Genomic DNA, 15276 nt, shown 5'->3' with positions numbered 1-15276 from the left:
GGAGGGGGCGCAGAGACCTCCGCCCTGGCCCCAACGGGAGCAAGGCCAGGCCAGGTCGGCCTCGGGGAGCCCTGCAGTACCCACGAGGCCAGGGTAGGAGGGAGCCAGACCTCAGGAGGTGGGAGCAGGCCTCCGAGGGGGCTGTGGGGTGTCCCCCCCGGCCCCCTAACCTCCAGCTGCGACGCCGAGGAGAGGAGGGAGCAGCTGAGGCCGCCTGGAGGGAGCTCTGTGGGGGGGCCGTGACCCTGCGATCTCAGAGGAGCGAGGTCTGCCCCCAGTTCCCGCCCAGCTCAGGGGACAGGTGGGCTCGGGCTCCAGCTCGGGTGGTGGGAGCCTCCCCCTGCGCCCGGGGAGCCCTGAGACGCCCAGCTTGGATGTTGGGATTTCCGGCTCAGGGCCTCGGGTGCCCCTGGGCGTGGACCCCAGCGCTGCCCGCGGCTCTTCCCTCCTACTGCTGGGGCTTATGGAGGCGACAGCCGGGAAGCAGGGAGGGACAGAGCCCGGTCCTGGACCCAGATCTGCACTGGCTCATCTACCACAGAGACCCCTCCTCCAGAGGAAGGGGCTGTTCCAGAAAAATCGCAACCCCTCCACCGCCAAACACAGCAGCGGTGGGGGTCACACACTCACTCCTGAGCGTGGATGAGCGTGAGAACCAGGGGCGGCTGACCGTGGAGGACGAGAGGCCTCCCTCCTGCGCCGAGTGACCCCCAGCGGCCAGATGCGGGGCCAGGACAGCAGGTGGGGCTCTGTGGGAGCTTCCCGGCCCCAAAACCCACCCCTAGCGCCCGCTGGCCCTCAGCTCGGCATCCCTGTTGCCTCGCGCTTCCTGGCACCCAGGCAGCTCCCAGGTGCCCCCTCCACCTTGGGCAGCTCTGGGTCCCCGGTGAGCCCCAGGCCTGCGCTGAGCGAGGTCGGGGAGAGGCTGCGGCACGGAGCCTGGCCGGGGTCGGGGCCCGGGACGTGGATGCTGGCGATGCTGAGCGCCAGGCCTCCAGGCCCAGGGGGCAGCCCGGTGGGGGCCCGGCAGCGCCTGCACCCTGTGAGCGAGCCGTGGACCCCCTCGGTCTCCAGCAGGGAGGCCTTGGGCCGACGTGTCCTGAGGTCGGAGGAGCCGCTGACGCGGGGCTCCGGGTGGGGCTGGTGGCAGAGACAGCGCTGGCCCCGCAGTGCCCGGTGCTCGCTGTGACCCTGGCTGGGACGTTCCTTGCCCAGGCTCAGTTTCCTCATCTGGAGCGTGGGCACGGGCTCCCTGCCTCCCGGGAGGGCCTCCCTCCAGGGCCCCGAGCGTGGAGGACGGGGCACTCAGTCTGGAGCCACTGAGCGTGGCTTGCAGGACACTTCTCTGCCGGGGTGAGGCCGGAATCCATCGCACCCTGTTCAGGGACGGTGGCCCGGGGCCAGGGTGGGGCCTGCTGCCTGGAAGCCTCGGGCCCCTCTCCCCCAGCCTGCCCCTGCCCCTACGGCCGTCTACAAAGGGCTCAGGGAGCTTGGCTCTCAGCAGAAGGCATGTGGAGGCCATCCCGGAGTCCAGCTCAGAGGAGGCCATCAGAGACCCAAGTCAGAACCGACCCCCCCCACCCCGGGAAGGGCAGGAGCGGAACGAGCCAGGCAAGAGCAGGGTCAGAGCGCTCTGGCCCGGAGGATGAGGAGGGGCTCTGTCTGCGGGTCACTGCTGGGCCTGGCTTCGTTGCCCAAGGTCCTTGTCCTTCGTTGTCTCATCCACAGTATGGGGCCGTGAGCCCCGCCGCCCCTGGGCATTCCTGGGGTGGGGACTTCCGGGAAGGTCGGAGCTGCCTCCAGGGGGGTTTCGATCCTACGCGGCTCCCCCCCCCCCCGCGCCCCCCGCGGCGGCACCTGCACCTGCTGCTCGACCCCTCCCGCACCGGATGGTCAGAGCACAGCCTCCCCTTGCGGGAGGTGCCGCGGGTCCGGCACCAGCCATGCACCCTCGTCTCACTGTGTAATCACGGGGCCCCAAGCCCTGTCTTCCGGAGGCGCGGAGCCCCCGCCCCCGTCTGTCTGCTCAAGTGACATGTGTGATCCCCACGTTCCTGGCTCTCTCTGGGCCCCGGGGGGTGGGGGGCTGGGGGGTGGGGGAGGGGGTGGGAGCCTCTGTGGGATCCCCTAGGGCCTAAAAAGACCTCTGTCCCTGTTTCTGGGGAATCCCTTGCAGGGTGAGGAGGGGCCGGGGAGAAGCAGCATCCCCGCCGTCCCTCTGAGTTTTGGCTGGACATGGACCGTGCCCCCGGGATGGTCGGCATCCGCATCAGACGGCCACATCCACGAGAAGCCCGCGGCAAACGCTGCTGCTCACGCGGCGCCGTGTGGCCTCGGACCCTCCCTGCGGTGCCCCGGGGGGCCGTCACCCATCCATCTGGGGGAACCCGGCCCGCCCGCCCTCCTGGGCAGAGCTGATGTCTCCGCTGCCCTTGCCCTGGCCTGGCCAGCCCTGGCCTCTGGTCCCCTTGCGGTGACCGGCCCACTAAGCGCCAGGCCCGTCGGCCAGGTCCTGCGTGAAGGCGCTGGGGCCGGCGCCGAGGATGTGGTTGTGGCCCGAGCCCCGGGAGCTCTTGTGCATGCTGACCATGTTGCTGCTATTGGGCTCGTACCCGGCTCCGTGCCGACGGAAGAGGCCGCGGACGGTGGCCTGGAAGCCGCTGGTGACAAAGCAGTAGACGATGGGGTCCATGCAGCTGTTGAGGCTGCTGAGGGTCACGGCCACGTGGTAGGCCACGAGGCTGGCGTGGTGCGGCACATCCGGCCACAGCGCCACGGCCACCTGGCGGGCATGGAAGGGCGTGAAGCAGACGAGGAAGATGACGAGCACGGTGAGCAGCAGCTGCATGGCCCGCACGCGGCGCTGGCGGCCCTGGCGCAGCAGGCCCGGCCGCGACAGGGCGCACACGATGCGGCCCGTGAACACGCTGATGACCAGCAGCGGCAGCAGGAACTCCAGGACGGTGAGCGCGAGGACGCGGCAGCAAGGCCCGCCACCCGCCGCCACGCCCAGCACCGACAGGGTCACGGCCCCCGCCGCCAGCCACACGAAGGCGCACGTGGCCCTGGCGCAGGCGGGCTGGCGCCAGCGGCGGGATCCGTCGGGCTGCACGATGGCCAGGTAGCGGTCCACGCAGATGCAGGTGAGGAAGAGGACGGAGCAGTGCATGTTGAGGAAGTAGCCGAAGACGTGCGGGAAGGCGCATCGCAGGCAGCCGCGCGTGCCGTAGAAGACGGCGAAGCGCGTGGGCAGGGACAGCCCCACCAGCAGGTCGGTCACCACCAGGTTGATGGTGTAGATGACCGACGGCGTCTTGGCCTGGGTGCGGCAGCAGAAGACGTACAGCGCCAGCCCGTTGAGCACCAGCCCCGCCAGGAAGATGACGCCGTGCACGGCCATCAGCGCCAGCCACAGCCCCGGGAAGGCCGCGTGCAGCTCCTCGTCCAGCCGGGCGAACTGCTGGAACAGGGGATTCTCCGGTTCGCTGCTGTTGGCCGCCGCCGTGGCGTTGGGGGCCGCCGGGGCCCAGGACCCCACGGGAGACGCAGAGGACATGACGGCGGCCGGCACGCGGCGTGGGCCTGGAAGGAAGGAGACCGGTCACCCCCGGGTGTCGGAGCTGGGCCTGCTTACCTGCTCACCGAGTCCCCAGCATTCCCATCGTTGGGCCTTTGCCCCCCTGGGGCCCTAAAATGCCTGCCCTCTGCCCTCTGCCCTCTGCCCTCCGTGGGACCCCCCCCCCCTTGCACTTGCCGGGGTGGAGCTTCAGCAGAATGTGAGTGTCCTGAGCCGTGCTCCTCGCTCCTCAGTGTAGCAGGAAGTAAAGCCCTGCGCCGGGGACGCCTGGGGGGGCCTTGGCTCAGGGCGTGACCCCGGGGTCCCGGGATCGAGTCCCGCATTGGTCCCCCCGCGGGGAGCCTGCTTCTCCCTCTGCCTGTGTCTCTGCCTCTCTCTGTCTCTCATGAATAAATAGATAAAATCTTTAAAAAAGGGAAAAGGCCCTTGCTGTGCAGCCCCGGCCCAGGACTGCCGGGGAGGACGAGGGGGGTGGCGCAGGTAAGCTGCAGAGACACGTTGTCTGTTCGGAGACTCCACCTGTTCGGGGTTTGGACCCAGGCTCCAGTCCTGGTTCCTCCCGTACTTGCTGTGCAGCCTCGGGCAAGTCGCTTAACCTCTCTGGGCTCCGTCCTAACCTGTATGGCTGGGGTTGGGAGCCGCCAGGAGGATCAGCCGAGCCCAGCAGCGCCAGAGAAACCCCAGTGTGAGCTGCTGAGGGATCAACTGGGTCGTGATGGCCCTGCCTGGCCGCCCCTACCCCCACGCGTCAGACCCTGTCCTCCAGGCCAGCCATCTGTCCTCGCCTCCTCTGAGGCTGGTGGTGCCCGCCCGGGGGTCCAAGCGCCCGCCCCCCCACCCCCTGCCCACTGGGAGTCCAAGCCGGAGGAGCCCGGAGCCCCTGCCCTGCAGTGGGGCGGGTGTGAGTTAAATAAACGCTGCGCTCCCCGGGGCGCAAGGCCCGCCCCCCTGTTTATGTTCCTGCGCCGCCGCCGCGTGTTTAACTTGCCGAGATTTATCTCTATTTATACGTGAAGGGTTAACAGGCCCCCCGCCCCCACCCTGGCCGGGCTGATGCTCCAAATAAGGACATTTCTGACTTTTTCAGGAGAAAGGAGCTGAGAAGCAGGGAGGAAGGGTGCCTAGCGGGGCATCCTGGCCACAGTGTGCCCTCCCCCCACCTGCCAGGGGAAAGGAAGACCCCCCACCCCAGCCCCGTGGCCCGTGGCCGTGGGCCGTCGCTGTGAGCAGGCCGGACACTGCCCACGGCCCCCCCAGCTGCCCACAGGCCTCGGGGAGCAGGCTCACTGTGGCAGCTCCGCCCCGGGACTGGGGACCCTGAGTTCTCCTGGGGGTGAGGGGGGCACCAAGTGGGCAGCCTGGGGGGAGGCGCAGCGGAGGAGTCCTTGCTGCCTGAGGTTCGGGCCCCCGCCTGGCCTGGAGGAGGCCCGGGCTGGGGGGTCAGACGGCGCCTCTGCCCTTGGGCTCAGAGAAGTCAGCACCTGCTGAGGCCATCGGCTCTGCCTCTGGGCCCCCAGCTGCCCAGGGCCCGGGCCACACCCGCCCCCCGGGGGCCCTGGGCTCAGCCCCCCGCCCCGTCCTTCTGGGCCGGGCTGTGTGTGGACCCGAACACGCGGGGCCGCTGGCCTCGGGCAGACGGGGAGGCCCGAGGGGCGTCCGGGCAGGGAGAGATCTTCCGGGGGCTGAGCAGGAGCTGGGAGGCCACCAGGCTGGGAACCTGGAGGCTCGGGCCGTGGGGGGCCCAGGATTGCCCCCGCGGAGGCGACGGATGCCTCCCAGCCTGTCTCTCTACCGCGAGAAAATAAATGAGCCTTGGCAAAGCCTGGAGGAGCGCTGGGCGCTGGCTCCAGGGACGCACGGCGAGCAGCGTCCTGGATTCCCTTCCACATGCTTTTTGGTTTTCCAATGTGTCTGCAGTAGGTTCGACTCAGTGTCACAGGGAGAGACAAATAATAAACATTACAGAACGTTTCCTCTGGGAGACAGTCCCAGGATGACGCTGGCCCCGGGGATCCTGCCCTTCCAGGAAACTCCCCCGGGCCTGCCTCACACGCTGGCCAGCGGCCGGCTCAAGGGGCCCGAGGGTCCAGGCCAGGGCTGCCAGGGTGCTCGGCCCGGGCAGTGGGGGTGGGTGGGCAGGGTGCTCAGGACACCCCGGGGCCTGACAGGTGAGGAGAGATGGACGTGTCTGCGCAGTCTGAACCCTGATCCCAAACAAAGCTGAGCCCTGATCCCAGTAATATGAGGAACATTGATCCTGCTGTACACTGAGCCCTGATCCAGATCGGACTCTGAGCTCTGTTCTTGGGCACATACCAAACCCTGATCCTGTCACTTACTGAGCCCTGACCCTGGTCACAAACTGACCCCTGACCCTGGTCACATACTGAGCCTTGACCCTGGTCACACCCTGACCCCTGATCCTGGTCACACTCTGAGCCCTGACCCTGGTCACACTCTGAGCCCTGATCCTGGTCATACACTGAGCCCTCATCCCTGACTTACTTTCTTTCTTTCTTTCTTTCTTTCTTTCTTTCTTTCTTTCTTTAAAGATTATTTATTTATTTATTTATTTATTTATTTATTTATTTATTCATAGAGACACAGAGAGAGAGAGAGAGAGAGAGAGAGGCAGAGACACAGGCAGAGGGAGAAGCAGGCTCCATGCAGAGAGCCTGACATGGGACTTGATCCGGGGTCTCCAGGATCACGCCCTGGGCTGCACCACCGGGGCTGCCCTCATCCCTGACTTTCTACATGCACCATCTCGTCTCTTGTTCTCTCTCTGAGTCTGGCTGTCTCTGTCTCTGCCTCTGTTAGACCCCCCGCCCCCAGCACAGCCCACCCCCCGCCTCACCTCTATGTACCATCTTATGTAACGACCCCTCTCCAGAGCATCTGTTCACTCTGCTTTGAACAATGAGGAGCTCAACTGTAGGACTCTTGACCCCGTGTTTGGTCTGTGGAGGCGGGTCCCCCGGGCAGTGGCCCGCTGATGGTCTCCTGATCCTGCCCCACAGCACCGGCCCACCCCTCTCTGGGGCAGGGAGGAGCTGGGCTGGGAGCTTCTGGGCTGAGCAGCCCCCTCTCCCCCTTCCCCACACGGCCTCAGGAAGGACTTACACTCTCTGGGCTTCAGTGTCCCCGTTGGCCTCCCCACGACTCCTTGACACCTCACTGAGGTGGCTTCCCCTGCCAACCCCCGAATCTGTTCTGGTCAAGGATGTGACCCTCAGCCAAGCGTCCTGCTCCACCTGACACATGGCCAGCACCCCTGTGCTCCTGCCACCCAGGCCTGGCCCACTTACAGGTGAGGGCACTGGGGTCTGTTCTAAGAAGAACCAGGTTTAGGAAGGGTGACGGCTCCCCCTCGCCTCCCCCTGCCCGCTCTCCCACGGTGCCCACACAGGGCCCCCACCCTGCCTGCCGGCCAGGGCCTGTGCATGCTCCCCCAGGAAGATGGGAGTCAGGGCAGTGGGGGGTGTCCCAGCGGGCGGTGGCCAGAGCCGTCGTGTCGTGGGAGCGTTTGCACAGTAGCCGTGGCCAGCAGAGGTTGGTTCCGCGCACCACCCGCCACTCTGGGGTTGCGGATGAGCCTCTCTGAGCAGAGCTTCCTCCCGCTGATTCTGAGCGGATGCACCGTGCCGGGTAACCGGGTAACCGTCCTGGCCTCTGCGCCTCCTGTGCTCACTCTCAGGGCAACCGAAGCTCCGGGAGGGACAGGCCAGGACTCGAACCTGGGTCTGCCTGGGGGAGCCCACAGCCAGCCCCCGGTCTTCAGGGAGGACGGGGGCACCCAGGCTGGCGGCCCCCTCCGGCGGCAGGCCCACGGCACCCACTCCCCACGTGCCTCGCTCTCTGCTTGGCCTCTAAATATAGCCTGGAATGAGGGGAAAGGAGAGAAGGTTCTGCTCCTCTGTGGGGACAGCCTGGCCCTGGGCCCGCCCGCCCAGGCGGAGGGCAGAGGCACAGACCTGGCCCTGGAGGGGCCCGGGCGGTGAGCGAGCAGAGGCCCAGGGGCCCGGGTTCCAGTGGGGCGAGGCACGCCCGGGCCCAGCGACCTCCGGCTGTCCTCGGCCCTGCCCGCGAGCCTGGCTCCCTTCATCCGCTAAGTGGGGTCACTAGTGCCTTCCGCTGCCTGAGGGGGGAGGCGCGGCTGTCCTGGGAGACAGTCTGACGGCGGTGGCACAGCCCTGTCCCCTCCCCCTTCCTGGCAGGTGTCCTGGGCCTGGCTGAGGTGGAGCAGACCTCAGAGCCGGGGCCAGCTGGCTGGAGCCCCGCGGGCAGAGGCCACGTCCTCGTAGTGCTTGGCACGGTGCCGGCCCGGGGCCTAGAAACTTGTAGGGCAACCGTCCTGGGCTCGCAGCCCCTGGCCTGCCCACTGCCCCTCCGGCTCCGCTGGCGCAGTCAGGTGCTTCTCCGGGCAGAACAGAGGGAGGCAGCCTGCTCTCCGGGGCTCGGGGTCATTCGGGAAGGACTCGGCAGGGTGGGCGCGGGGGCCGTCACCCGTCCTAAACCTGGTTCTTCTTAGAACAGACCCCAGTGCCCTCACCTGTAAGTGGGCCCAGGCGGGGAGTCAGGAGGCAGCGGGGCAGGGCCCGGAGGGGTCCTGGTGGGTGGGGGCAGGGCCACGTGCGGACACAGGTGAGCGCTAGGAAGAGGGGGCCCCTTCGGTGGCAGGGGCTCTCTGCCCGTCATTGGGCCCCCAGGTGTGAGTCCCGGTCCTGGTGGGAGGGGGTGGAGACCCGGGGCTCCAGCTCTGCAGGGGCCTCTCCCTCCCTGCCTCTTTCCTTCCTCCCCTCTTCCCGCTCCTGCCTGTCTCGTGGAAGTGGGGGGGTCTCAGTGGGAGGACCATCCCAGGTCCCCCCCCCTGCACACCTGTCTTGCCATCCACACAGTGGGCACCTGTAGCTCTGAAGTGCTCCAGGGCTTGGACACGTCCGTGCCAGCTGGGGGCCCTGCCTGTCTCAGGAGTGCTCCAGACAGCTCCTCCAGGGAGCAGGGCAGAGGAGGGATGGGGGCCTCCTGGGGGCCGGGGCAAGGCCCAGGCCCAGGGCGCCCTGGGGTGGGAGGAGGCCCTTGCACACCCCTGGGCAGGATGGCTCAGCCTCCCTTCCCCGTTTGTGGGCTAAAGCCCTTCCATGGCTTGGTCCTGCTCCATCCTTAGCCTTGTTCTTGGGCCCCTGCAGCGCTGAGCCCCAGGGATGAGCTGCCCGTCCCCCGGGGACTTTCACCCACAGCTCTCTCCTCCCTGGGGTGGCCCACCAGTCGGAGGTGAGACTCAAGGTGCTGATGGCCGCCAGGACCAAGGGCAGAGACCAAGTCCTGAGGAGGTGGCTCTGGTGCCTGGATCCAGCCCTCCCTGAAGCTAGCGTCCTGGGGCTTGTTGGTTAAATGAAACTATTCTCCCCCTCTTCGGCCTACATTACTCTGAGCTGAGTTTCCATCGCTTGTGGCTGAAATAATCCTACCAGTACACTCTGATCCACACAAGATCTCTTCTGTTCAGATGCCCCTTCCTTCAGGGAGCCCTCCCTGGTTGCCCCAAGTACATTTGTGGCCTCTTTTGGGCCCTTGGAGCACCGTGGCTCTGTCATTGCCTGGCCACTTGCCTGGTTTCCCTGCCCGTCCGTGAATTTCTGCAGAGGAGAGGATTGCAGAGACATTCAGACCCCTCGAGGGGATGAGCGGCGGATTCCTGAGAGCTTAGCTTGCTCTCCTCCGAGAACAGGGAGCTCGCACCCGGTTAGCCTGCTGCCTGTTCAGCTGCTCGGAAGACAAAGCCTTCCTCTATTGCAGCGCGGACTGGCTCCCCGCGAGAGCAGCCCAGGGCCCCCGGCCCCTCTGCTTGGCCCCACCTGGTGGCTCTTGCCGCCTGCCCCCGGGAGCCAGAGGGGAGCAAGTGGAAAGGACATCTGGCTTCCTGCTATTATCGGGACAGGGACTGAGCACATTAGGACACAGGACACAGAGACGGGGGGTTCAGCAAATAAGCTGGGGTCACCCAGCTGGGCCTCGGGGCTTGCCACCCCGCGGGTGACCCTGAAGGCAACCTTTCTCACGCAGAGAGCCCTTGGGGTGTTTCCGTGGGGGCCCCCGGGGTTCCCTCCCCTATGCCAGGCCTTCCATTTTCCAGGTGAGAACTTGATGCCTTGGGCGGGGAACAGGGTCCGATTTAGAGCCAGGCCTGACCACCCCCCCATCGCCCCAGGGTTCCCCTGACACCTGCAGGGTGTGTTGGGTGGAGCAGATGGGCCGCCAGCTGGCATGGTGGCTGGGAGCCACAGGGCCGTGGGATCAGGGAAGGCTTCCTGGAGGAGACAGCGGACTCGCAGGTGTGGAAGCCTGGGTGAGCAGCCTGGGAGGCTGAGGCCAGGAGCCACCCTCACAGGGCCTTGAACACCGGATCCGGCCCAAGGGCGGCAGGCTCCTGGGCAGGGGTGACCTCGTAGGCCTCCTTCCTGCGCCACTTCCTGCCCCAGCCAGCCTTGGAGGAGGGCTCTGCCCCAGAGCACCTGGTGCAGGTGTGGCCAGAGGTGGAGGGGAGGGGGGCGGGAGGGGGAGCGTGGTGAGGGTAGTGTTTCCTTCTGACCCCAACCCCCCTGACCCCCGCAGGTGGGGAGGCCCCTCCCCGCCCAGCCGGGTATCACAGGCCTCCTAGAGCTTGGCTGAGATGCTCCAGGAGAAGCCCGCGTGGTCCGGGTCCTTCCCAGGAGGGACTTGAGGCCCCGGCGGTGGGGGGCCCCCTCTCCAGTCCTCCAGCACCCCAACAGTCTGATGGCCCTCTGTGTACCCTCTGACCTCTTGCTTTTGCCCAAGCTACTCCTCCACCTGGAAGGCTTCCCTGCCCTCCCATCTTTGGGACTCTGGGCCAGCCCTCCACGGGAAACCCTCCTGGAGGGGAGGGCGGAGGGTGGGGCTCCTCTGGAGGGAGGGGTGGGGCTGCAGGGCAGGGGTAGGGCTGCGGGGGGAGTGTGGGCTGCGCTCCCATCTGCGCCTCCAGCACCCGACAGCCCAGCACAGAGCCTCATCCATCTCTTTCGGGGCTGAGGGAACGGCACCGAGCCCTGCCAAGGCCCGCAGGGCGAGGCCGCCTCTCACCTGGGCCGGCAGCGCCCGCCCATCCCACCCCTGGCCTGGGCCCTCGCAACCCACCCGGTGTTCTGGGCGCCAACCTGGAACCGGCTTCCACCGGTCCTCCCAGCCAGGAAGGGCTGTCCCCTCCTCCAGGGAGCCCACCCAGTTACCCTGGTGGGTCCAGCCCGTCCCTGTCACCCCGCCCCCAGTGCTGGTCAAACAGGGCTTAGCTAGAGTTGTGGAGCGGTTTCCTCACCGGAGATGCTGGGTGTCATCTCTGTCTAGCGCCGAGGCACCTGGGTCCCCACCTGAAGGGTCATCCAGGGCGCTCAGAGCCTGGCTTCTCGAGCCTCTGTGGCGCTCGCTCTCGTACCCTGGGAATCTTCCAGAGCAGGGAGTCCTTTGCCTCTGTCCTCCCCACCCAGCCTGGTGGCCGCACCAAGCGGCGGGGGCTGCACTCCCCTGCTTCGGCTCTCAGCTCGCTGGTCTGTGCCCCGTGCCCCACAGGCATGCAAGGTCAGGAGCAGTGACCTGCCCGCGGACCCCAGGGGGTCCCCTCCTTGGCCAAGGTGGGCGTGTCCTGCCATCTTGGCTCCTCCTCAGGCTGCCCTCGACCCCTGGGGACAGCAACCCTGCAGCCCGGGGCCATGTAGGGCACGGGGGCAGGTGGCAGCCCGGAGCTTGGTCTGTGCGGGGTCGGGGGGAGAGGGGCAGGCATGGAGGGCAGGCCCAGTCTGTCCCTGACCGAGGTGCCAAGAGCATCCGTGGTGGCCTGGGCACCTTCAGGATGCCTGAAAGCCACTCAGCAGCTTACAGATGAGGGAGCAGAGGCCCCAAGAGGTGAGCAACATGCCCTGGGTCGCACAGCATAAAGTTGGCGGAGCTGGGCCAGGTCCACTGCTTTGGGCACAGGCAGGAGAGGGACCAGGGTCGGCGGCTGGCATCTGTGGACCTGGGGCTTGTGCACCAGGGCACTGCCGGGGCGTACGTACCTGTGCATGCCCATGCTGCTGGGGGGGTGACCCTCATAGCCTCCCGAGGCCAAAATAGCCATTATTGGGGGAACCATCTGCCTGTTTATTTTTATGATTATTCTTGGTTTCACGGCATCTGCTTTAGAACATCGCCTGCTGTTTTTGGCTCGTCTGAGCCTCTCTGCTTATTCCATTCAGGGACTGCTGGGTCCCCACTGAGGTCCCCGACAGGGGCCAGCCTGGCCCTGGGTCCCCTAGCAGGTCCCAGGTGGCGGTAGCCGGAATCTAGGTTCCCATCCGGGCCTGGCTCCCTCCACCGGGCTCCGGGCGCCTCCTCCACTGGAGGGGGCGGGTGGAGCGCTGTCGAGAAGGGCACCTGGTCGCCATCGGGCCTGGCCCTGCTCACAGGCCACCATCTGCCTGGTCTCTCTGGGAGGGGCGGCTCCAGGCCGGGCTGCGCGTGGAGGTCCCGCCGGTGCTCACAACCCTGGGGCGCCCACAGCGGCGCGAACCACCCCGCTTCCCTGGGGGCAGATCCTCAGGCGGACACTCGTGGCCCTTGCACCTGCTGTTCCCTCTGCCCGGCAAGTGTCTCTGCCCGTGTCACCTGCTGCAGGCCCCTGGTCCCCAGCTCACAGGGTCCTCCCTCAGCCCCTGCACTCCCCTCCAGCGAGGGAGGGCTGTGATCCCACAGTTCAGGGCTCCCCCCAGACCACTAGTTCCTCCTAGGCTCCCGCTGACTCCTCCCAAGATGCCCCTGCTGGGGTCCAGGATGGTAGGCGGTGTGTGTCCGTGTGTCCGGGTCACTCGGGGGTGGGGTGGGGGTGGAGAGGCTGCGATTTGAGCTGTGCCCCGTGGAGCCTCCTGCCTACCCCAGGCCACCGAAGGCTGACTGCAGCCCCCTGTGCAGATGGGGGATCGGAGCCCCGGGTCGGGGGGGGGGCAGCAGCTCGCCCCAGGCCCCACAGCCCTGCATTGGGGTCCAACTCGCGGGTAGGACCCTGAGCTTCGGAGGGGGGGTCACACCTGACCTTGAAGCCCCAGTGGAGCAGGTGCAGAGGGCACAGAGGATCCCAGGCAGGGCTCGCTCCACGGAGCTCGGGCTGGGGAGGAGGTTGGGGGTGTGGGTAAGAAAGTGGCTGGGGAGCGGCGGGCGCAGGAGGGACCCCAGAGGACCTGGGAGCAGGGGTTCCGGGCAGTGGAGGAGCCGGGACCCTCGAGAGGCCCGAGGGTCAGCCTGGGCTCTGCTCGCTGCGGGGCAGTGCCCTGGCGGGGTGGGGGTGGGGCGGGGCGGGGCTGGTGGGCTCCGCCGGGGCGTCCTCGTACCCCAGGGCACCTCCGTAGGGAAGCCCTCCCAGATGGCCCAGCCCGCCGGCCACCTTCTCTGTCCGCCTCGCTTTGTCTTTCCGCTGCCCTCCCACCACCTGGCGGCTGGCGGTCATTCCCTTTCCTGTGTCGTGTCTTCCCCTGCGGGGCTGGCGGTCCCAGGAGGACAGGGCCTGGGCTGGCTGCATGACCCGATGCCCCCTTTGGGCCTTGGTTCCGTCTTCCGCGAAGCGGGCGTGTGGAGACCCCCTCACATCAGGTGCCCCGGGACGGCCGAGAGCCGCGTGCAGGTGCTCGGAGAACGCCCCCTCCCACACACACCAGGGCTCCAGGGGCAGCAGCCCCCCCTCCCCCCACCCCTGTTTTTGCCAAGGCTCAGAGAGGGGCGGCGACTTGCCCATGGCCACAGGGCGGGGGAGCCGTCGGAGGGGAGGGGGCACCCCGGGCTGGGGGTGGCCACGCGGGGGCCAGTGGGCAGGCCCAGCCGCCGCTGGAGGGCCGCGAGCTCCCCCACCACCCCTCCGGCCCTCCAGCCCCGGCGCGCCCGAGGTTGCACAGCTGCTCCTTGTCTGTCCCGCCGGCACCCTGGCCACAGGCCAGTTCCCAACCCGCCCGCCCCCCTCGGGACCCTGTTCCCGCAGCCCTTCTCCCAGGGCGCTTGCCGCGGCCCGAGCCAGGCAGGGGCAGTGCCAGCTCCGGGGCTCACGCGGGGGGCAGGGGGCGGGGGGCCAGCCGCCCGGGGCCTCAGGTTCCCCGCGGGGAGCCCGAGCCCTCGGAGCCGCACCCCTGCCCTGCCCCAGCCCTGGAGGCCAGCGGCCCGGCCCAACGCTGCTCAGCACCGGCCTCCCGGGGCCTGGCCTCCGCCGCCCCCCTGTGCCTCGACAGGTGTGAAAACCGAGGCACAGCTTTGGGCGCCCGCGGCCCAGCAGCGAGATGCTGAATGAATGAGCGCGCGGATGAATGAAATCCAGGGAAGGGGGCGTGGGAGCAGCACGGGTGGGGCTCCGGGGTCAGGAGGGAGGCCCCCACAGCCCCCGGGAGCCCCCGCTCCCCTCTCTCCACCCAGCCCGGCCAGCGCCAGCAGCCACCCCGCCCGCGCCCTCGGGTCTCGGTTTTCCCATCTGTACAATGGTTCCCTGCGGGGTGCGACCTCGAGGCCCCTCTCAGGCTCTGGCCTCCCCCCTCCCCAGGTCCGGGGGCAGGTCCTCGGCCCCTCGGCCCCCGCGGCCCCTGCGCTGCCTGCCCCGCTGGGGACTGAGGACGCTCGGGCACCGTCGGGCTCTCGGGGGACTCACCGCACCTTCGCCTGCTCCGCGGCTGGAGGCAGAGGCGGCTGAGCCGGGCGACCTCCTGGGGCAGCTCCGTGGGCCACTCGGTCCCCGCCGACCCGCCTTCCTGGGGCCTGACGTCAGGCCCGCGCCGGGGCTCCTTTTGGGCAAAGCGGAGGGGTGGGGGCGGGGTGGGGGCGGGGCGGGCTCCTTTCCCGGGCCGGCCCCCTGGAGGAGCCTGCTTCCAGGGCCCGGGGGAGGGAGCCAGGGGCAGCAGCGGGCAGCTCGCCCCCGCCCAGACGGAGGAAGAAACTGAGGCACGGGGCCGTGGAACCAAAGCTGCAGCACCCGGGTTGGGGGGGGCTCAGCTGGGGCTGGCTCTGGGTCCTCCTAGCGCCTGGTCTGGGGGAGGATGCAGGCCCCCCCCAGAGCGCAGGGCGCTCCCGTGTGACAGGGGAGGGTGACTGCCCACCGTGGCTCTGGGGGCTCGTGAACTGCTCTCTGGGTTTTCTGTGTTTGGCGTGTTCCGAGCCCGGGTGTGTCTGTGCGCCCGGGACCTGGGCCCACACCCTAGCATCTGGCCCCATGGGTGCCCCTCCCGCGTGTCCCTGGGGCGGATGTGGCTTCGCAGCGGCGCACACGTGCCAGGGCGTGTTGGTGGGGCCAGCACCAGCCCGGGGCCCCTACGGGACCAGCTGTGACCCCTGCGAGCGCTACCACCCCGTGGGGACATGTGGGGTCGGGTGCATGGGAAAGACCTGGAGGTGACCAGGGCCCCCGGGATGGGGCAGCGGGTCGAAAATCTCGGTAGCCAGGCCTGACCTGGGAGTGGTGGCCGGGAGGGACAGGGTGACGGCCTGTGGGCAGCCTGGGCCAGTCGGGGTTTCGGGGTCGGAGGGGGGCCGCGTGCGGGGCAGGGGGAGCTCAGGGTCGGCTCTGGGCTGTCCCCTCTCCCGGAGTGCCCTGTCCAGTCTCCCATCCCCGTGCTGCTCCTCACTCATGCAGGTGGGGGGGGGCACCCAGCACCCTCCCCCAGGCACCGACTGAGCTGGTG

General features: G+C 68.3%; 1 protein-coding gene across 1 annotated transcript; it reads right to left on the bottom strand.

Moving 5' to 3' along the window:
- Positions 1-1859: 1859 nt before the first annotated feature.
- On the bottom strand, positions 1860-14328 carry GPR20 (G protein-coupled receptor 20). The gene is made up of 2 exons (XM_072733807.1): positions 14255-14328; positions 1860-3582 (listed from the first exon to the last, which is right to left on the bottom strand). Exon 2 carries the CDS (start codon positions 3554-3556, stop codon positions 2486-2488), a length of 1071 nt encoding a protein of 356 aa, XP_072589908.1. The 5' UTR covers positions 3557-3582; positions 14255-14328; the 3' UTR covers positions 1860-2485.
- Between the last annotated feature and the right edge of the window lie 948 nt (positions 14329-15276).

The sequence above is a fragment of the Vulpes vulpes genome, chromosome 13, assembly GCF_048418805.1.
Source record: "Vulpes vulpes isolate BD-2025 chromosome 13, VulVul3, whole genome shotgun sequence".
Lineage (NCBI taxonomy): Eukaryota > Metazoa > Chordata > Mammalia > Carnivora > Canidae > Vulpes > Vulpes vulpes.
The sequence above is the reverse complement of the archived record's forward strand: the minus strand, read 5'-3'. Positions and strand labels throughout refer to the sequence as shown.